This window comes from Lissotriton vulgaris, unplaced genomic scaffold, assembly GCF_964263255.1.
Source record: "Lissotriton vulgaris unplaced genomic scaffold, aLisVul1.2 SCAFFOLD_5993, whole genome shotgun sequence".
NCBI lineage: Eukaryota > Metazoa > Chordata > Amphibia > Caudata > Salamandridae > Lissotriton > Lissotriton vulgaris.
Window position 1 is genome coordinate 16773 of NW_028245798.1, and position 21697 is coordinate 38469.

The following is a 21697-nucleotide window of genomic DNA, read 5'->3' on the forward strand; positions in this document are numbered from 1 at the left end:
ATGGCGCTACTGCAGGAGACCCATCTGAACAAGGCGGAAGGGGCGGCGCTACAGCGTAGATGGAGGGGACAGGTCTTCTACACGTCGTACTCAGCGTATGCCAGGGGGGCGCTAATCTGGATCCGGGCTGGGGTTCCCTTCCAAGTCACAAACTCAGTGGTAGACCCCGAGGGGCGTTACGTGGCCATCTCTGGCACTCTGGGGGGGAGGGACCTGAACGTTTGCTGTGTTTACGCACCTAACATGGACCAGATTGCCTTCCTTTCTAGGTTGTCGGGCTCGTTAGCCCACTTTTTCACGGGGCCCCTCCTGCTCGGTGGGGACTTCAATTCAGTGGTGGATGTGGAGACTGATCGCTCGCACCCGCCCCTCCCTGATTCTCCGGTCCGCCGCGTGGCCAAGAGCCGTGGCGACTGGCAGACACGGTGGGGGTTGACGGATATTTGGAGAGCGCAACACCCCGACACTAGAGATTACTCCTATTTTTCGGGCCTCCACGAGTTGCACGTTCGGCTGGACGGGTTTCTTGGCTCGACTGAACTGGTTTCAGCGGCCGTCCGTTCCGAATACTTGACTAGGACCATCTCGGACCATAACCCCCTCCTACTGGCCCTTCGCTGGTTTCCGGGGGCGCCGGCGGTGCCCACCTGGAAGTTACGCCCTGAGATGCTCGAGGATATTGTCTTCAGAGCGGACTTAGGTGATAAGATCGAGGAGTATTTCGCGTCCAACGGGGGCTCTGCGAGCTCGAGAGCGCTGGAATGGGACGCTTTTAAGGTGGTGGTGAGGGGTTATTGCATCACCAAGAAGGTAGGTATGAGGCGGGTTATCCTCGATGACTTGGAGGTGGCCGATCGGAAGCTTCGGGAGTTGGAACTCCGCCGCCCCGGGCACCCTGAACTCCAGGGACGCACGGCGGAGGCGAAGGAAGCGGTGGCAGCTGAGGTCGAGCGGCTGCGCTGCTTCGACTACAAGGCCTATACGGTTCGGTCCCTTGCAGAAGGGGATAAAACGAGCGCATTGCTGGCTTGGCTGGCTAACCCTACGCGCCAGACCTCACTGACGACATCCATGCGTATGATGGACGGGACCATGGTGCATACTCAACCGGAGATTCTAGGTTGCTACCGGCACTACTACGATCAGTTGTACCGCAGTTGTGCTGTCAAAGACCCCGACCTTCTTGAGGACTATTTGGGATCCCTGGAGCTCCCGATGGTGGAGCCTGACGTGGCGAAAGCCCTGGGTTCCGATATCGAACTGGGGGAGATCCGCAGCGCCATCAAAAGGATGGCGCGGAACAAGACCCCGGGACTAGATGGCCTTCCGGTGGAATTTTATGCGACCTATGCCGACCTCCTGGCTCCGAGACTGGTGATTGTTTATAGAGAGGCGAGGAGGCTTGGCCGACTGCCTGGCTCGATGCGGGAGGCCTTGGTGGTTCCCCTCCTCAAGCCGGGGCGAGACTCGACCGATCCGGCATCCTACCGGCCCTTATCGATGCTGACGGTCGATTATAAGATTCTGAGCAGCATCCTGGCCTCGAGACTGGTTGGCCACATGGCCTCCCTAGTGCATGAGGACCAGGCCGGGTTCATCCCCAAGCGCAATACGACAATAAACATCCGCAGGTTGTTCCGCTTGCTGGGTGAACCGCTGATGGATGCTCCATGCCCAGTGGTCCTGTCGGTGGACCTAGAGAAGGCGTTTGATAGCCTGGAATGGGACTACCTACACACGGTGTTGCGACGGTTTGGCCTCGGGGAGGGCTTCATCAAATGGACCGCGGTCCTATACGCCTCCGTATCGGCCAGGGTTCGGGCGGGCCCATTAATTTCCTCACAGTACCCGGTAGAAAGGGGCACGAGACAGGGCTGTTCGTTATCCCCACTTCTCTTTGCGCTGGCGGTGGAGCCCCTCGCAGTGCTACTCCGGTCGGGGGCGCATTACAGTGGCTTCTGGACCCCTTCGGGCACGCACCATGTTTCGTTATATGCCGACGACTTGTTACTCTTTCTGGAGGACCCAGTCGAGGCCCTACAGGGAGCTAAGACGGCGCTCTCGGCGTTCGGGGCGGTCTCGGGCCTACGGGTAAATTGGACCAAGACGTGCCTCTTCCCGGTCCGTAGAGGCACCCCTAGTCCAGTCCTTAATGGGGGACTTAGATGGGAACCTGACTGTTTCAGATACCTGGGGGTGTACATTTATCATAATCCATCTGACCTCCTGGACGGAAACATCGCCAGGTGCAGTCGAGCTCTACGGGGGAATATGGACTTCTGGGCTACACTGCCGCTTTCGCTGGCGGGGCGGGTCGCCCTCCTCAAAATGGTGGCTCTCCCCCGACTGCTATACTATTTCCGGGCGCTGCCAGTTTGGATCCCGCCGGCCTCGTTTAGGCTTCTACGGTCGACGGTGACTGGATTCCTTTGGGGCTCGGGCCGCCGTAGAGTGGCCCTTAAGACCCTGATGAGGCCGAAAGCCGAGGGTGGACTTGCGGTGCCGGATTTCGAGAAATATTATTTGGCGGCGCAGCTCCAGACCTTCACCCAGGAGGTTGCCAGGGAATTCCGAGGCCCGGAGGACAGGAGAGGTACAGGGATGGCTAGGCATGTCCTATCTTTCATAGCTCTACGCCAACGTTTGACCTTACAGGACCTAACGTTGGAGGAAAAGACCATCCGACTGTGCTGGAACCGGGCTCACGCCAGGGGCCAACTCCGGATACCGTATGCGCCGGAAATACCATTGGGGATGCTGACGGCATTGCCCCATGGCGGGGATTGGTCGCGATTGGCGGACTGGGAGGACGCGGGGTTGCAGTTGGTGGGAGATCTTTATGAGGCCGGGGTACTTTTGCCTTTCCAGGAGCTCATTGATCGTTTCGAGATTCCCCCAGGGGACTTCCTGTTGCACTCGGCCCTGGTACGTGCGATCCAGGCGCATTGGAAAGGCGGACAGGAGGAACCTCCTACGTCTCCGGTGTGCCAATACGTCATGATGTCTGCGGGCACGGTGAAAGCGGTCACCTGCCTCTACGGTAGATTGGTCAATGAAGGGTTGACCCCCCTTACGACCCTCAAGGGCCGTTGGGAGGCAGACATAGGCAAGGAAATCCCAGAAGCGACCTGGTCTCAGCTCGTGCGGCGAGCGTGGAAGGGGACGCGTCACGCCCGTTTTCAGTTGGTCCACTATTATGTACTCCATCGAGCATACCTGACCCCGGCAAAAATCCAACAGTATTTCGCTACGGACTCGGCAGCTTGCCCCAGATGCCCGGCGCCAGAGGCAGACCTCCTCCACATGTTGTGGACCTGCCCGGGTCTGTCCTCCTACTGGGCGGAGGTGGAGAAGACCCTGACGGAGGTGACAGGGAGACCCCTATCGCTTGATGCGGCGGTGGGTCTGTTGCATTGGTTTCCACATACCCCCAAAAACAAAATTTCCAGTAAATTTATTGATTTAGGACTTCTCTTGGCCAAACGAGAGGTGACCAGGAACTGGAAGGCACGCGCTGGTCCGACTGGGGGCAGGTGGCATAGCGAACTATTGAAGTGGGCGGCGGGGGAAAGTACGCTGAGGTATCAACTGGCTGGGAGACAACGTAGCGAGCGAGCACAGGAGACAGCGCTGGAATGGGAGACACTAGTGCAGGCCCTCAGAGACTATTGCGCCCCCAGCGACTCTGATAGTGAGATAGAAGCGCGCCCTGAGTCCCGATAGGCGATGGTGTTTTTTGTTACTGATACGCTCATCTTGGGTCCTCTCACGAATCCTATTGCGGTTGCTACCATACACTGATGGCGGAGTTGGGTGGGGGAGGGATTTCTTTGTAAGTTAGTGTTTTGTGGGTGGGACTTTCTTTTGGGTTTGGGGGCTTGTTTAGAAAAGCAGATGACGGACGGTGGATTATCCGGACCAGCCTTTCGCTCCTGCTGAACCCCCACTGGATTTTATCGCCCTACTTTTGAACTGTGGGCTGGATGATGAGGTGTAAAAACGTGCTGCGGGGGGTGGTCGGGAGGCAGTCGATTGATTTCAGTGTATTTTGGATACTGGTCATATTTGTAACAGTTTACTGATTCCTGCAATAAAAATATATTTCAAAAAAAAAAAAAAAAAAAAAAAATGAGAGGTGGGGAGAAAGGACCAGGATAAATCTGGATGTTTTAAAATGAGACAGTGATGAGGAAAAAACTGAAATTTCACACAGCACAACTGCAATATCTTGTCAAGGGCTGGACTTAATGTAGGTCAGTTGAATTCTGTTTGCGATCACCCGAGGAAAGGGTGAGTCCTACCAGTAGCCACAGTGCCTTCCTGCACAGAATACTATATGTGAACGTTGACAGGTAATGAGAGTCACAGCTAGGAGGAAAAACCTAAGAAGTAAAAAAACATTTTTGGCAATTTGTGTAGATCTCGATTGAAGATATTGATTGGATTGGCAAAATCAGCAAGGCTCTAAACTTTCTCTGACAACAGGAAGGAGAAAAGAGCCAAGCAAGACAGAAGATGCAGATTCGGATGGTCCACAATGAGGTTGAGCCAAAACTATGTGCGGGATAAAGCACAACACAAACAGCAAAGGTACTGAAGACAACAAATAGACAACAATTAATATCCAATCTGCTGAGAAAAATCAAGGAAAGCATGTAAAGCAAGGTGACGAAGAGTGCAATTAGAAATCAGGGAACGAATGTTTGTGTTATGTTTTGCTGTTGCTAGCACTGTCTTTTATATGACTCAACATGAACTCATCTCACAGGAAGAGATTCTGGTACAGCTTGGATTGAAAAGTTCCCAGAGGGTGTAACTGAAACAGAAAGACCAGCATCAGGATTGGACTCTTCATAATACCAAGCTCCACTACCAATTGGGAATTCTTGACATTCATAATTCTACGAAGAAGCCCAAGTCTGACTTTCCACGCACCATGTGTTATCTTGGTGACTTGCTGTATGCTCTTTTTGCTGTCTGCTGTCCATAATTCCCTTTTAGCTCCACTAGGCATGGAGGTGCTAGAGCGACTCCTTTGATCTGACAAACATGCCTTTGGCATGGAGTGGTGAGTGTGTGTGTTTAGGGGCCTTATTCTCCTTCCACTCGGGAAAGCTCTGATCTTTGTCTTCTTAGTTCTGGGCATGAACATCACATATCTAGTGTGCTGTTTCACTGGTGAAATAGGGTTTGATATGGAGCTAATACAGAGTCCACCTTGAGTGACCTACTTTTTGTCTCGTTGAGGGTGTATGTGTGGGATGAAAAGCGAAGAAGGGAGTTCTGCCTGTAAAAACCCACATTTTGTGTTTGCTTTCTGACAACTGGTGGTATAATTCTGCATTTTCATGAGCCCCACTAACAATGCTTTATATAAAATAGTTTTGAGTTGTAATCCTCAGGACCCACCTTTCAAAATAAAGTCAGCTGCTATGGACAGCTGGGGTAAGAGGCTATGAGCAGGATGCATGTGATAAATGCCTACACATACACACATCTGTACACATGCAAGCTTAATGAGGAAGACTGTTTTGCAGAAATGCTATGCTATGTCAGATAAGTAGCACTAATTCAGATGGGGCTCAGTCTAAATTGCTATGATTTGATTGGAGACTGAAAGGAATTGCCCCAAGTTTTGTGGGTACAGTGTATCTTATATAATGTTTCCACAGTGCCTTTTTTGTATTCAAACTGTAGCTCCAGTTTGGGGCATGATACAATTTTAGTTGCAAAATTTGTATTTATTCATTTATTTAAGAGTTTTAGATAATGCTGGCCAGACCCAAAGGTATCAGAGCACTTTACAACATTATCACGACGATAACAGACAACAATTAGTTCCGCAAACAGCAGTTTCGAGAGCCGAATGAGGTGATGACCCAGAGGAAGACACAGAAGACGGAAGCAAAATAACAAGGTATAGAAACTATCATGCCCTGGGCAATTGTTATCCATCTGGATAAGATGGCGTTGTAAAGAAACCCTACTGCGCTGGGTGATCGCTATCCAGCTGGTTGAAGTGTCGAATAAGGAGGAAATCCTTAAGCTGCCTCTTGAAGTTTAGGAAGGATGGGTTAGTCCTGATAAATACTGAGATGGAGTTCCAGATTTCAGGGGCATTGTCCGAGAAGGAGCCTGTCTGGGTTCTTTGTTTGCAATTTGGGCAGAATGAGAAGCAAGGTGTTTGTGCTCCTTAGGTTTCTCTTCTGACCCTCCTTTTTGAGTTTGGATGCAAGATAATCTGGTTTACCAGTGTGAAGAACTTTGTGAGTGAGACATGCAGTTCTGAAGCTGGAAAGAGCTTCAATTGGGAGCCATTTGAATTCTTTCAGAGAGGGTGAAATGTGATTGTATTTTCTGATTCCAGTGATAATCCTAGTTTCTGCATTTAGATTGGTTCTTAGGGGGCTAAGAGGGATTTTGCCGTGCTGTAGGGGTGGCATTGTATATAAATTATTGGGTCCAGAATCAAAATATGAGATGATTTTAACACACCTGATTAATTAATATGGTTTATGTTTGTCATATTAATAGGAGACAACTCATAATGGGATTTAATCTTTGATCTGCCTGGTTGTGTGAGTAATCGCCGCACCTGCTTGCTGGACAAAAGCTTCAGGATAATGAGATCAGTGGGCGCTCCTTCGCTAAGGCGGAGGAGCATCACCCCAATGCTCTGCTAGCAGTAGCTAAAGGAAAACTAAAATGGTAATAAGCAGCGTAACTATTACTTTAGTTTTCCGTTTCCTGGTGCAGGCGGAGTTGGACTGCCAGAGCAGGGGCCAGGAGGATGAGTGGTTGCTCCACTCTAAAGTGCGCATAGATGTTTGACTGGCCCTCTCGGCCAACAATAACAGTCATGCGCACCTTGCATGTTCTGCACTTAGGCTGCATTACAGCCTGGGTGCAGAACATGCCCGGGCTACCATACCCCATCTGAGCGCCAAACCGCAGTGCTCAGACCAATCACAACTCTGCTTTGCAGCTAAGGGAGTAAGGAGCCTGGGTGCTTCCTGGCTCCTGCTTCTGAGGAGCGAGAGGCAACGACGGGCTGACTTAGAGTCGGCGGGTGGCCGGCCTGAATGTAAGTGTTTTTTTAAAAATTATTTATCATTTTATGTAGTGGAGTATCTGAGATAAGTATGAACAGTAGTAGCAGAGAATGGGAAGTATCGGATAGGCACTCCATTTGAATACAGCAACTCATTGCTATAAAGTGAAACGTAGAAATCCTTCAGTCTGCTGAAATATCCGCAGAACATTTTACCATCAGAACACTCACTCAAATCAGTTGAGGTAAAATCATACCTGTTCATGTAGTCATTTGCAATGATTTTTCGCTGCCTTGGCAGCAAAGCCTTTCCACCACTATTCTTATGTGGCCCCTTTTCTCTCTAGATGCTGCTTATTATCATCTCCCGTTCCTATTCTACGGGCACATCCTCCTTTTCATACCCTTTCTCCTCCTCGCCTCTGATGTCAGCTGATATGACTCTTTTTGGCTTTGCACCTTTCATTGTGTTTCAATATTTTGCGCTCTTTCCTCTCTCACATTTCCAGATCTCTTTATACATCATATATTTCCACTTTAAGGTTTGTCTGTTAAATGCCAAGTACACAGCTTGTCTATAGCTTTCAATGTTTGAGAACAAAGGCGGCTGAAGTGAGGAGTAATTAGCTAAATGAATCAGAAGAGCCACTTACACTATTCCATTTCCACACTTGTCACACATTGGCATCTTGTTTGCACCAGCGCTACCCCCGGCGTGTGCCTTAGTTACTGGTGCTCTGACGCTCCTTGTGCCAGAGGGGCGATCTGAAGAACAAACAAATACACAAATACTGTAAAAAAAAAAGGCATTCATAACGTGGAATAGAAACACGATAATGGCAACATTGATGTTCTCTGTACCTTGTGTGATCGTTAATGCCACAATGTAGCAGCCATTTTCCAACTTACAGTGAGAAATGGCATCCTTTTTCAAATGACAAGGGCCTATCTGGTTGAGGCACATCAGAAAAACATGATCCTGTTGACATTTCAAATGAATGTATTTCAATCTGTTATTAGAGGTATTGTTTTGAACAATATGACTCTCAATCATGTCATGGGTTGTCTTGCCAGGTGGTAGCTGGTTAAATCTGCCTGTGGGGGAAAGGTTTGGAGTGGGAAATTACTGCAAATCTCAAAATTGGGATTGACTGAACAGGGCCTCTCCTTAAGACAACTGCTCTAGAAACACATGCGGGAGCAGACAGCCATCTGCTATGTATGCTACTGGTTTTTAGGCCTGTATCTCCATTGTCCCATCTAGAACATCCTCTGGGCCTCTTCTTAAACAGCTTCATTGGCTTCCCATAAAGAAAAGGGTAAAATTTAAAATAGGCTGCATCATTTATAAGGCCTGTAATGGCAAGGGCCCCAAGTATCTCTCTAACAAACTTTCTTCCTATTCAGTCACACGCAATCTCAGGTCCAGCAAGGAGCATTGGCTAGCTGTTCCTAGAATAAAAAAAGCGCGTAGTGGTGGCAAATCTTTTTCCTACCTGGCTCCAAGATTTTGGAATGGTCTGTCTTCTTTGCTACGTCTGGGACAAAATTTGTCTCAATTTAGAAAAATGTTAAAAACTCACCTTTTCTAAAAATAATAATATAAAATCCTCTTCCTGAATTAAGTTGTTTCTCCTTCCGAAGCGCCGAGATACCCTCATGGGTGATTCAGCGCTATATAAATAAATAAATATCAAATATCAAATTTTCCTTTCTCTTTTCTCTGATCCAGGCTGGAACTTTCATAGTCTTGCATTTTTTTTCTCAGGAATTCTGCTTCATCTGATGCATCAAATAGGAAGCCATGCCCATTTGACATTGATAAAAATGCAATGCCTCTGAGTTTTAATTCCAGCAAACTTCTGAGCTGGCATTCATTTCCATTTCCCCTTGATTTCTTACCTTCATCATCGTCGACCATGTCCTGCAGCACCTTGAAGGAACCTGATTGGCGAGGCTTGTTCGACTCTTCTGTGTTGTCGTGAAGCATCTTGTACACATCAGACTGGGGCACTGATGTGGGAGCTGGGTCACTACAATTGAAACGGGGGTGACAGCAGGTGCATCAATCAGTACCTCCTACATTGAAATTCACAATCACAGACCTCGATGAAACAAAGTTGTAATCTTCATCATAATATTACAGAGATTGGAATATATTCCACGTACTGTACAATTCAATGAATAGAGCCATGTGTCTATTGCAAAAAAGTGGAAGGAATCTACTGAAACATCTTGAGATGTTTATGTGAAATACATGTATGTTGAAACATCTACTAAGAACCAGTCCTACATTATTATTAGTTATGTACTTTATAAAAAATATTTTTGAAATTGACATCATATTTTAAAATTGCCTTTTTCCAACTTTGATCTGACCATAAATTTGGCATTAACCTCACCATGTCTTGACATTCCTTCAACTGGGTGAATCTTTTTTTCTAGCTATAGCTCTATCCAATTTGGCCAGTTAAGGCAAGTGGAAAGATTGGGAAGTTTTGGAAGTCAAACTTTGACTTCCAAAACTAAAAGTTTCAAACTACAAGTTGTTCATAATACATTTTAAAGTACATGTGGCAGCACCATTTTAGCAGGAAGTCCGGCACTCGGTTTACTGCCCAGTTTTAGCCAAGCCGACCATCAATGGATACGATTCCATGGAGCTCATAGACTGACATATGATCAGAATCACCCTTTTCTCATTGAAATTCTATTTTTCTTTCAGTGGGACTTACACAAAATATTACTAGACTGGGATAAGTTGGATGTTTTCTTACTTCAGGGTGGTGGAGACGACACCAAAGTAGTAATTAAGTGGGATGAAGTCCAGGGGCTTCAGGAGAACACAAAGGCCCTACTCCGCTCCAACCCAGACCAGGCTCCAAAGAATGTCACCCAGTGGATCTCAAAATGTGCCAACACAACCGCCCCACCAAGCCAGCCAAGTCCAAAGGACCTACCAGAAGAGCCAGCTAGTTCACAGTGGAACTGAAATCCACCAAATGCAATTGCCCGCAACTCGAAAGGAAGTGGTGCACCAGCAAAGAAACAGGGGACTTCATTGCCTTCAAGACAGAACTCAACCAGCATTACCGCCTGCTGAAAGAAACAAAGAAGAACACACTCACAGCTCGCATACAAGCCAGCACAAACCGCAACAAGGAGATGTTTGCCATTGTGAAGGCGTTCTCTAACACCACAGCCACCAAGAACGACATCACCCCCTCCCAAAAACTGTGTGACACTCTGGCAGACTCCTTCCATGACAAGATCTCAATCATCTACAAAAACTTCAAACCCAACCCCCCCCCCACCACCAACAGCTTCAACCTGCTCCAGCACACAAACACAAAATTCAAACTCCCGCTCACCCATTGGGACCCTCTCACAACTTAAGCCTCAATCACCATCATGAACTCTGTACACTCAGGAGCATTTGCGGGCCCCTGCCCAAACCACCTCTTCAACCTCAGGAGCAAGACGAAAGCCAAAGATCTCAAGAAAGTCCCAAACACCTCCATTACCCTGTCCTGCTTCCCTGAGAACAAACACGCTGAAGTAAGGCCCTTCTTGGGCCACGGCGAAACAGCAGCTCTCATTCTCCTGGACCTATAAGCCGCCTTCAACACCGTCTCTCATCACATATTGATCAACAGACTCCATTACATCTGAATCCAGGGACACGCCCTCAAATGGATAGCCTCATATCTAACCAGAATTACTCAGAGATTCTGTCTTCCACCGTTCACCTCTGAACCCAAGAAGATCATCTGCAGCATCCCTCAGGGATAATCCCTCTGCCCCAAAACTCTTCAAAACATGCATGACTGCCTGGCCAATCTCGTCAAATCACATGGACTCTACATCATTTCCTACGCTGATAACACCCAGCTCATCATATCACTTTCAGGAGACCCCTCCGCCACCAGAGCCAACTTCCACAAATGTATGATGAATGCAGCTGACTGGTTGAAGGACTACTGCCTCAATCTGATCACAGACAAGACAGAAGTCCTCATGTTTGGGAACAACACCTCACCATGGAATGACACATGGTGGATTGGGGATCTCAGCCCACCGCCCTTCCGACAGACCATGCCCGCAACTTTGGCATCATCTTGGACATCAAGCTCCGACAGACTATTCCTGCAACTTGAGCATCATCTTGGACAGCAAGCTATCTATGAAGCACTAGGGAAACACAGTCTCATGAGCCTGCTTCAACACCCTATGCATGCTCCACAGGATCATAAAGGTGGCTCCCAGTCGACTCCAGAAATACCATCACACAGGCCCTCATCACCAGCAGGTTGGACTACAGGAACACTCTCTACATAAGAATCACTGCATGCCTCCTGCAGAGACCACAGCCAATTCAAAGCTCATCAGCAAGACTCATCCTTGGCCTCCCGAGATGGAACCACATCACACCTCACTTTAAGAAGCTACACAGGTTCCCTATCCAGAAGAGATGCCAGATCAAGATGTTGATTCATGCACAGAAAGCCCTGCACAACATAGGACCAGCATACATCAACACGCGCATGACCTTCCACCAGCCAACCAGACACCTACAAACCACCTCTCTCTCCCCACAGAGGCACCTCAGATCCACTGCGCCAACTGCAAAGAAATTTCTTTCTCACATATGGCTTCCAAAGCCTGGAACAACGTTCCCCTGCACCCCAGGACCAACCCATTGTTCCAGCGATTCAGGAAAGGACTCAGGACCTCGTTGTTCAATTGAACTGAGCACCATGCAGCAGCTAGCAACTTCAGTGCTTTGAGACCCTCACAGGGGATTAGCCACGCTTTACAAATGATTGATTGATTGAGTGGTCAATAACTTCAATAACTACCTTGGTGTGCCTTCCCCGTTGATGAATACGGATATTATTAACCAAACCTTTACAACTAGGTGGCTAATTTGCAACATTATTTGCTATGGGGACAAGTGGAAAGAGGACGCAGGGGAATAGAAGCAGCTAGTCGTGAGCAAGATGGAACAGGTAGGTTGTCAAGAGTTTGTGGAAAGTAGTATAGTCAGGTGTGAGCCGGATTGAGAGGGGAAAAGAGTTCCAGGTAGACGGAGCAAGAAAAGAAAAACAAGCACCACCTTGTTTCTTACGTTTGAACCTGGGAGTGATCAAGAGGTTGTGAGCAAAAGATATAAGGTGTCGAGAGGGGACTTGGGGGTGCAGGCTGAGAGAAATAAAGGCAGGGGCAGAGGCAGATAGAGATTTGAAAACAGTGCATCCCATTTTGAAGATGCAACGTTGCGCAACCGGGAGCCAGTGTAGTTTTTTCAGCAACATGTAGGTGTTTGGGCTGCTGAAAAATTAGTCTGGCTGCCTGGTTTTGCACCAGTTGAAGCCGGTGAAGATGGTATGCGGGAATCCCCACGTATAGACAGTTGGCATAGTCAATACGTGAGGTGACCAGGGCCACGATGACAAGGGTTAGAGCCTCTGATGATAAGAACCTTCGGATCTTCCCGATTCTGCGAAGGTGATAGAAGCAGGCCGAGGTAACAGCGTTGATATGCGGCCGCATCGAAAGGTCACTAGAAATGATGACTCCTAGGCTCTTCATGGAGTTGACTGGACAGGGAGGGGGACCGAGGGCTGGGGGCCAGAAGTTAGGAGTCCAAGGGTGCGAAAGCCCACCGATCAGAACCAACTCTGTCTTGCTAGGGTTGAGCTTCAGCTGACTGAAGTTCATCCACTCATAGATGGTAAGCATTATTGATTGGAAGTTGGAGCAAGAGAGAGGGGAGAGGTCGATGGGAAAGATGAGTTGCAGATCATCTGCATAGTTAAAAATGGTAACAGAGGAGTGACGAAGAGAGGCAAGAAGGGGCTCAATATAAAGATTAAACAAAAGAGGGGACAAGGCAGAACCCTGGGGAACACCACAGGAAAGTGAGATTTGGGGAGCAGAGAAGGTGGACAGTTGTACCGATTGGGAGCGGCGTTGAAGGAAGGACACAATCCAAGACAGGGCCGGGCCCAAGATGCCCGCATTTCTGACACGGTCGATCAGAATGTCATGATCGACCGTGTCAAAAGCGGCCGAGAGATCTAATAACACCAGGGCCTGGGCCAAGTTCTTATCAGCCCCCTGTCTCAGCGCATCCATAACCGCTACCACCACTGCCTCCGTGGAGTGGGCCGGTCTGAAGCCTGCCTGTTGGTCGTCAAGGAAATGAGTTTCCTCGATGAAGGCGCTCAGGCAACGGGTGACGTAAGTCTCCAAGACCTTCCCCAAATAGGGGAGAAGGGAGATAGGTCGGTAGTTACCTAAGACCGCAGGGTCAGAACCGGGTTTTTTAAAAATGGGTACGACCACTGCTCTTTTGAAAGCATCGGGGACAGAGCCTGTAGACAGTGAACGATTTAGCAGGTCAAGAGGAGGACCAGGACAAGCCATAAAGGCGTCTCTTAGGATTTGGGGAGGGCAGCAGTCGTGGGGGGAACTGGAGCCGACAGCCTGTAGTATCGAAAGAAAAGTGTCCAGAGAAATAGCAGGAAATTCATGCAGGGAACGAGGATTCGGAGAAGGGAGGACGCTGACCTGGGACATGGTGGTGGAGGGGATGTTGTTTTTAATCGTGGAGATTTTGTCAATAAAAAATGAGTTTAAGGAGTCGCACAGAGCCTGCGAGGGTTGAGGCTGAGGCGTAACACGATCAGGGAGGGAGAGTTCAGCCACGATGGAAAAAATTTCTTTTGTTTTTGATGCAGCGCTAATAATTTTCTGGGAGTAGTGGGAGGATTTGGCCAAAATGATAGATTTTTTGTAAGATTTTAATAAATCAATGTAAATGGACTTTAGTGAGGGGTCATAATTTTGCCTCCAGCGACGCTCAGCCTGTCTGAGAAGTAATTTGTCAGCTTTCAATTGATCAGTAAACCAACGCTGAGTGTCGTGTGGACGTTTAGATTTAATGGTTTTGACAGGGGCGACCACGTCGCTGGCTTGGGACAGCCATTGGTCAAGTGTGGCAGTTTGAGAATTCAAGTCAGAGTGGTCAGAGGGGAGTGTGGTCGCGAGGGTCGAATGGAAAAGGGAAATGTCGGCATGCTTCCAATTGCAAGCCGAGAAATTGGATGCTGAAGGGGGACGAGTAGGTACTGAGAGTTTCAGAAAGAAAGAAATGAGGAAGTGATCAGACCAGGTGCAGGGGTGGACCAGGGGAGGGGAGATATCCAGGTTGGTTGTCCATACCTGGTCAAGGGTATGGCCCCTGTTGTGAGTTGCAACAGAGATATGTTGCAAAAAATTAAGACCGAGTAGTAGGTCGGTAAATTCAAGTGAGGGGTGGATTCATGGGGATCTAGTGGCCAGTAATTGAAATCGCCGATGATCAAGACCCTGGCGGAGTTAATGGCCATCTGAGAGATGAGATCGCCAAACAGGGATGAGAAGGAGGGCATATTGACTGGGGGGCGGTAAACTAAAACACAGATGAAAGAGTGTTTGGGAGACGTGAGTTTCAACGTGAGTATGTCGGAGTTTAATATAGGAGTGGTTGTTAGGGAAGTGAATTGTAAGTTAGAGCGGATGATGGCGGCAACTCCACTGCCCGGTCTACCAGAGGTCCTGTTAGATTGGAGGATATAGAAACCCGTAGGTATAGCGGCCAGGATGTCGGGAAAGGAATCCGCATGGAGCCAGGTTTCTACGAGGAGCAAGATGTCAATGTTGCCACTATCCAGAAGTTGAAATACTTCGAGTTGATGTTTAGGGAGTGAGCGGGTGTTAAGATAAACTATCGAAATGGAACGAGCACCAAGAGAGCTGGTACTGATAAATGTGGGGGCGGCGTTGTAGTGGGAAGGGGTGACAGGGAGAGGAGCCCGGGGGGTGTTAGAAGGAAGGGAGGACACTATGCCACAGTTCTGTGTAATGGCAACTATGTGAGGAGCGAGGGGGGCGCAACAATGAAAGGAACGGAGATCTTGAGAGGAATAAGTAATGCAACAGACAGCATGCATGGCCCCGGGCCTCGGTCGGCCGCGGACGGGCGCAGACGGGCTTGACTTGTGCGCGACTTCGGCGCGAAGTCGGTGCTCCCACTGCGCTCGTCCGCTGCGCTTCCTCCAGGTCGCCATTTATACTAACTGACGTGAACCACTAGACCGCTCACCTGCACGGTGGAGAGGCAGGGCGGAAGTGGTGTAGAACCGGAAGTGGCGCTCGTGCAAGGACCCTCCGCGCAAATGGCACACTGCCGGGGCGGACCGGGGTCGAGAGCGAAGTAAATAAGGTAAGCAAGTTACCGTGACAGTCAATGAGTAGAGCGGGCGCTGAAGGGCATAACACAAAATATAGCAATGACAATTTTTAAAATAAGCAAGCAGCTCGTAATCAGCTGGAATAAGGATTAAAAAATCATCTGCAGCGCTGGTGCACGCCCTCGGCCTTCAAGCCACGTATGTCAGCCTGCGAGGCCAGATTCAAAGCAAGATATAGACAGGAGCCCTGCAACCACTAGACCGCTCACCTGCACGGTGGAGAGGCAGGGCGGAAGTGGTGCAGAACCGGAAGTGGCGCTCGTGCAGGGACCCTCCTCGCAAACGGCACACTGCCGGGGCGGACCGGGGTCGAGAGCGAAGTAAATAAGGTAAGCAAGTTACCGTGACAGTCAATGAGTAGAGCGGGCGCTGAAGGGCATAACACAAAATATAGCAATGACAATTTTTAAAATAAGCAAGCAGCTCGTAATCAGCGGGAATAAGGATTAAAAAATCATCGGCAGGGCTGGTGCACGCCCGCGGCCTTCAAGCCACGTATGTCCAATAACTGTGGCAATGAGCTTAGTTATTTTGGTGTTTTTCCCCATATGAACAGCTTTGGAGTGAATTCTGTTTTAAAGAGTTGTTAAAAGGACCATTTAAAAAGATATAACAAATATTAAAACATAAGTAAAATAAATTCCTGGTGATGCGCCTGTAACTGTTGAAGTTTTCCATGTGAAAAACATTGACCCACTCCTTCCGGGATTCGATGGGCTATTTTTTAGAGTCAACAATTTTGTCTAATGATTTGACTTTCTCATGGAAATTATGGTTAGTGATCCAGGATGATAAAATGGGAACAGCCGTTGAGTAAAATCACTAATATCTCCCTCATCAATTGGGAGAATAGGTGTTGCTTTTGGGGTGAATCTTAGACTTTCAACAGCAGCAGCAGTTGTCTGTCAGTTTCAAAATATTTCAGATGAAGGATGGGTATTTATTCAAGACATAATAGGTTGGTGAAAGGCTGACATGAGTTAATGGGACAGAGCTACACCTTTGTTACACGTGCTTTTTCCATATGTTTCCTCAGACTATCAAATCTCTATTTTTTTCAGTCTTCCCTTCATTTTAAATTAGTAACATTCTAGTTAATCAAAAAGGGTTTTTTAGTATTCCATTTTATTAAATGGGAGTAGATTCTTTGGATGGGCAGGACGCTGATTATAGGCATATATTTAACATGAACAATTTTGAGATCAACTGTGCAGTTAGACGCTGCAAAAGAGCTTACATGTGATCATTTCATTTTATTTTTCCTTCCTTATTTTTCAGACGTTTTCTTTTATTTATCCCTTAATTACAATGAACTGCAGCAACTGCAGCAAAGGTAATACAATATTCAAGTGCATATTGAGCCTTTTGCTGAGGAAAGCGAAGGATTCTAAACGGTTTGATCCATCAGAATGCCTCTTGTTCTGACATTCTGCGACCCGTGTGACCACTTTAGTGCTTTATTAGAACCCTGTGATCTTCACAAGCAGCTAGGGAAATAAAGCAGAGGGATACGTGTGTTGTAACAGTAATGAGAGTTGTCTCAGTGCCTGGCCATACATTTCCTGGTTATATATCTACTGGCTAGGAACCAGACAATGTTCATTATTTTGGTAGCATGTTTGAAATACTCTTTTTATTAATTTTAGTTTTTAGGCTCATGTTTAAACCAGTAGACATGAACAATTTTTAGAAGACTCGTGGGCCAAAAATATAGGAAAATAGCTTAACCACTTCAATACAGGTCTAGGTTTAATGTGGCGCATTTATGTATGGCCCCCAAAGGTTTATTTATTTTGATTTGTTTCTCTTTTCTCATGTTTTATTCTCATGCAACGATATTTGTCATCTTTTAAAAATGGATGCTGCTGTTTTTTATGCGTATTATGGGACACTGACTCGACTGCATGCATTATTTGTTTACCTCTTTTAATGTTTTATTAATAGAACATGCGACAAAATTAATATTTAATATTGTCTAATGTGGTCATCCTATATGATATGTTCTCCTTCCAGTTGACAATATTCAGTACTGCAGGAATGTTTTCTGTAGCATTCACTATGCAAACCTTCCAGCATATAGACAAGAATCCAACGGGACATACCCAATGTGTCCACTAGATGGCAGTGTAATGTTAGACCCAGGTTTCCTACTGAGAGAGGAGACACAGTGCTCATCACGAAAGAAGTAGAGAAATTGGAGCAGATTCTCACGCAAAACCCTACAAATTAAAATTTGTAGACTTTGTGCCAAACCTGTATGCTTCATCGAGGCAGGTGTGAAGTTGGAAGAAAGTATTTTTCTCCAACTTTTTCAAATGTTGCATGTATACAGTACGATACAGCACACATACAAAGTTGGAAACGTATTAAACTTTGCCTGGGCATCGGTATTAGTCCTTGAAGGCACATACAAAGTCAGAAACGTTTTATGTCTAAGCATAGGTTACCCTTCCAGTGAAAAGCCCGTGGGAGACATCACTCAGAAACCCTTGAATTATATTGCAAGATTGGGAGAGTGGTGGAAGGCAGCCTAAAGTGTGCCTGGACTGAGGGAGAGAGCGACAGCGTTATATCTCAGTAAACATTGAGCTGCTTATCTCTTGTCCTTATACGCAATGCGCGCTAAGTTTGGTTGCTGCGTTACATTACTTCTAAGTAATTTTGCTCCATCGTTTTGAAATGTGACAGGTCATCGGAAAAGCTCCTTTGAATTGTATAATAAATGTGTTTAATTCATTTCTTTCTTTAAAAAAAATAATTATCATTGTTCGTTACCAGTTTTAACAAGGACAGACACATATCTTGGTTTCCAGACAGGCAGCATATTTGTTGCAAGGTAAAAAAACACTTCAGAAATGAAAGTGATAAAATACGTTTCGAATCTGAAAGTGGGTGTCCTGCAGGGCTCTGCTTTGAGCCCTACACTTTTTAATGTGTATATGACCCCACTAGCAGTTTTGGCTGAAGCGTACAGGGGTAAAATAATATCATATGCGGACAATACACAACTACTTTTCCCCTGTGAGAAAGGTGCAGATTTTGAGGGGAGAAGATTAGAATTTGCTTTTCGGTGTTCATTTGACTGGCTGGGAACCAACTAAAATGAAATCCCGATAAATCAGAGATTATCTTAGTTGGTGTTCCACCCTCTGAGGAGTGGAGACTCTGGTGGCTCCATGATATGTATGTCTCCACCTCCGGCTGCTCAAAACACAGTAACATATCTGGGCATCCATATTGACAGTTGTCTGTCAAAGAAAAATCTAATCCAAGCGGTATTAGGTACCTGTTTCGGGCTATTACGAACTCTGAGGAAAGCTCTATACTTGGCTCTGCCTGATTATCTTCTAAACCGTCTGCAGGTAGTTCAAAATGCAGTGGCAAGACTAGTCCTCAATTTAAACCCCAGGACTCATATGTCCTTGCATCTTGGTGCTCTTCACTGGTTGCCAGTGAGAAAGAGGATCAAATTCAAGGCTTTGGTGCTTACATATAAAGCGTTACATGGCATGGGGGCCAGTTACATTAGGAAGAGAATACTTCACTAAACACCCCTTAGAACTTTGAGGTCCTCATTTAATCGCCTGGCTACCATACCCAGGATACGCCGGGTTAGAACCAAAGCAAAATCTTTTATGTTTATGGGAGCCCAAACCTGGAATTATCTTCCGAGGGCCTCAGAGCCACGACTGAACTGGCTGCTTGCAGGAAACAACTCAACACTTTGCTATTTTGCAGTTAGGTGGGCGTGGCGAAAGTGGAGAGCTGGCTAATAGCACTGGGACACTTTGTTGAGTAGCCGTGCGCTTTATAAATGTCTGTTCAGTCATTCAGTAAGTGCGCTGATTCACACAAATGACCAGAAAACTTGCTGTGGGCCTTGAGTTATGTCACTTAGGTCGAGTATCATTATATTAAATTAATTGAGGAAAAAGTGTTGCAAAGGCAATTAAGATGACTAATTAGATATGGCACATCATCTTGTAAGAAGGTACTGCACAGTGGATCCAAAATAACGCGCTGCTTAGGCTTGATTGTTTTTACAACCCATTTCTCTACCACGCATTCTTTACCATACAGTGCCTTTGCCACACAGTGCTTTTACCGCGCATGCCTTACAACACAATGTAAGCATATATAAGGTATGTGAAACCCCTACTTTTTTGTATCTATATTACCTACTGGCGGTCGCCAGTCGGTAGTTATAGTTAGGATCTACTTTCCATAAGAAATCCGCAACATTCTATTGGGAATAACTTTGGCGCCGGTGGACGAATCTTCATGAATTTCTCAAAGTAGGTGGCCCGCTCCGCTCCGCTCCGCTCCTTCCCTGAAAATGTGGGGGGGATTCGTCAAGCGGGGGCCGAGATAAAAGGGGGGTCCCAAAACGTGTTTTCTCCATGTTAATTTCCATAGGGCGGTCAAACTCACTTTTAGCCCGAACGGCTGAATGGATTTCCACCAAACTTGGCAAAATTGTAGGGACTGGTAGCCCGATGTGCCTATGCTATGTCTCAAGATATGTGCTCCAGTGGATTTTGAGTAATTTAGGTTAAAAAAATATATATATCTATGGCAGCGCCCCGGTACACGCACCGGGGAGCGCACCGGGCGAGCTACCCGACTTGCGCACGGAAAGCTGATTGGCTCTCGGGTGTCTGTAAACATTCGAAACAGTCCGGAGCGGCCACCATCTTGTGTCTCGGTAGGATCGAGACACAAGAGGTGGCAAAAACAAAGGGGAATTGACCATAAGGGGGCAGGGTAGACCCCCCCTGACCCCCTAGGTTTGATGTGGGGGCCATAAAAGGGCCCGAGGGGCAAAATAAAAAAATAAAAAATTCGATTTGCGCGGGGGGAGAGCCCGGTACGCGCACCGGGGAGCGGACCGGGGAGCGTAGCATGGGGAAAACCCAGTTTATTCACTGCGTCATCTCTACAACCCTTTCTTGCGTCAATACGTCCCTTTTGCATACATTACACCTGTCTTAGATCAAAACACTGTCTCCTCCTAGGAGATTTCAATATTCATATGGACACTGTGGATGCCCCAGACAGCATCAAGCTGAATGACATCACCTCTTCATTAGGGCTCACTCCTTATCTCCTGGCCCCTACGCATAGTAGGGGTCACATTTTAGACCAAGTATTTTCCATGATCCCTATTAATCTGTCCTCCCTTGTACAGGTACTTTGGTCTGACCACTATTTAGCGGAATTTCAGATCACTCACGTCGATAAGGGCTCCTCCAATGGGCATGTCCGTCAAGCCCAAGATGTCAGGGCGTTCCATCGGGTTTTGCCTGCCATGTTGGCTCAGGCTCTTTGCATCCACCCATGCCAGCTGTCGGGGTTGCTGGAGACGGACCTCGAACGCCTGCAGATCTGGCTTACCCAACGATTAGATGAATTGGCTCCTCCCCGGGCCCATTGGACCAATTCCGCGAAAGCTTCCGCCCCCTGGTTTTCCTCTACACTTGCTGAGAAGTGACGCCAATGCAAAAAAGCCGAAAGAGCATGGCGCAGGCACTATGACTCTAGTTCCAAGGAAGCCTATAAAGAGCTCATTAGAGAATACCACCACGCCATTACCGCAGGTAAAAAGTCTTATCTGGCGAAATGAATCGAAGCAGCCTCCAACTCCTGCAAAGAAATCTTTAGGGTAGTAAAGGACTTCATCTCCCCTTCCTGGTGTACCCCCAGGACTTTGCACTCTGAGCTCTGGATCACCGAGCTTGCCAACTTTTTCACCAATAAAACAAAGACCATCCAGGCCTCTTTCACTGCAGCCGGTGTGATCGGAGCACAGGGAGTGCCCTTGCCCCTTTCGCTCTCGAACCCTGAAGGTCCCGCTCTTTGGGACTTTCCACCGCTTACCCTTCAGGCCTCCCTGGACCTTCTTTCTAAATTAAAATCTGGCTCCCCGTTAGACCCCTGCCCCACTAAATACCTCGCCCAGGTGGCTCCTGTGCTTAATCCCTTAATTATTCTGCTGCTTAGCCTCTCCCTTAGCACAGGGGTGGTCCCTCAGCCGTGGAAACAGGCCCTGATTTTGCCTCTCCTAAAAAAAAAAACCTAGACCCCAAGGTCAATGCAAATTACAGACCTATTTCCCTCCTTCCAGCACTTGCGAAAGCCGTGGAGAAGCATGTCCATCTCACTCTCCCTAACTTTCTTGAGACACACGATATTCTTCACCAGTCGCAGTCCGGGTTTCGCTCCAACTTGAGCACTGAAACAGCTTTGCTTGAAGTCACTGAGGCCATCAAGGAAACACTGGACGGGGGAGGTAAAGCCATGTTGGTAATGCTTGATCTCTCGGCGGCCTTCGACACCGTCCCCCATGACC

At 47.5% G+C, this 21697-nt stretch overlaps 1 protein-coding gene across 2 annotated transcripts in view; it reads right to left on the reverse strand.

Annotated features, from left to right (window-relative positions):
- The window catches only part of LOC147666291 (PDZ and LIM domain protein 3-like), a 92300-nt gene that overhangs the window by 9108 nt on the left and 61495 nt on the right, over nt 1-21697 (reverse strand). For both annotated transcript variants that reach the window (XM_086949153.1, XM_086949154.1), the window contains 2 exons: nt 8954-9084; nt 7705-7816 (listed from right to left, as the gene is read on the reverse strand). In XM_086949153.1, the coding sequence (XP_086805279.1) occupies nt 7705-7816; nt 8954-9084 (243 nt within the window). The remainder of the gene's footprint in view (nt 1-7704; nt 7817-8953; nt 9085-21697) is intronic.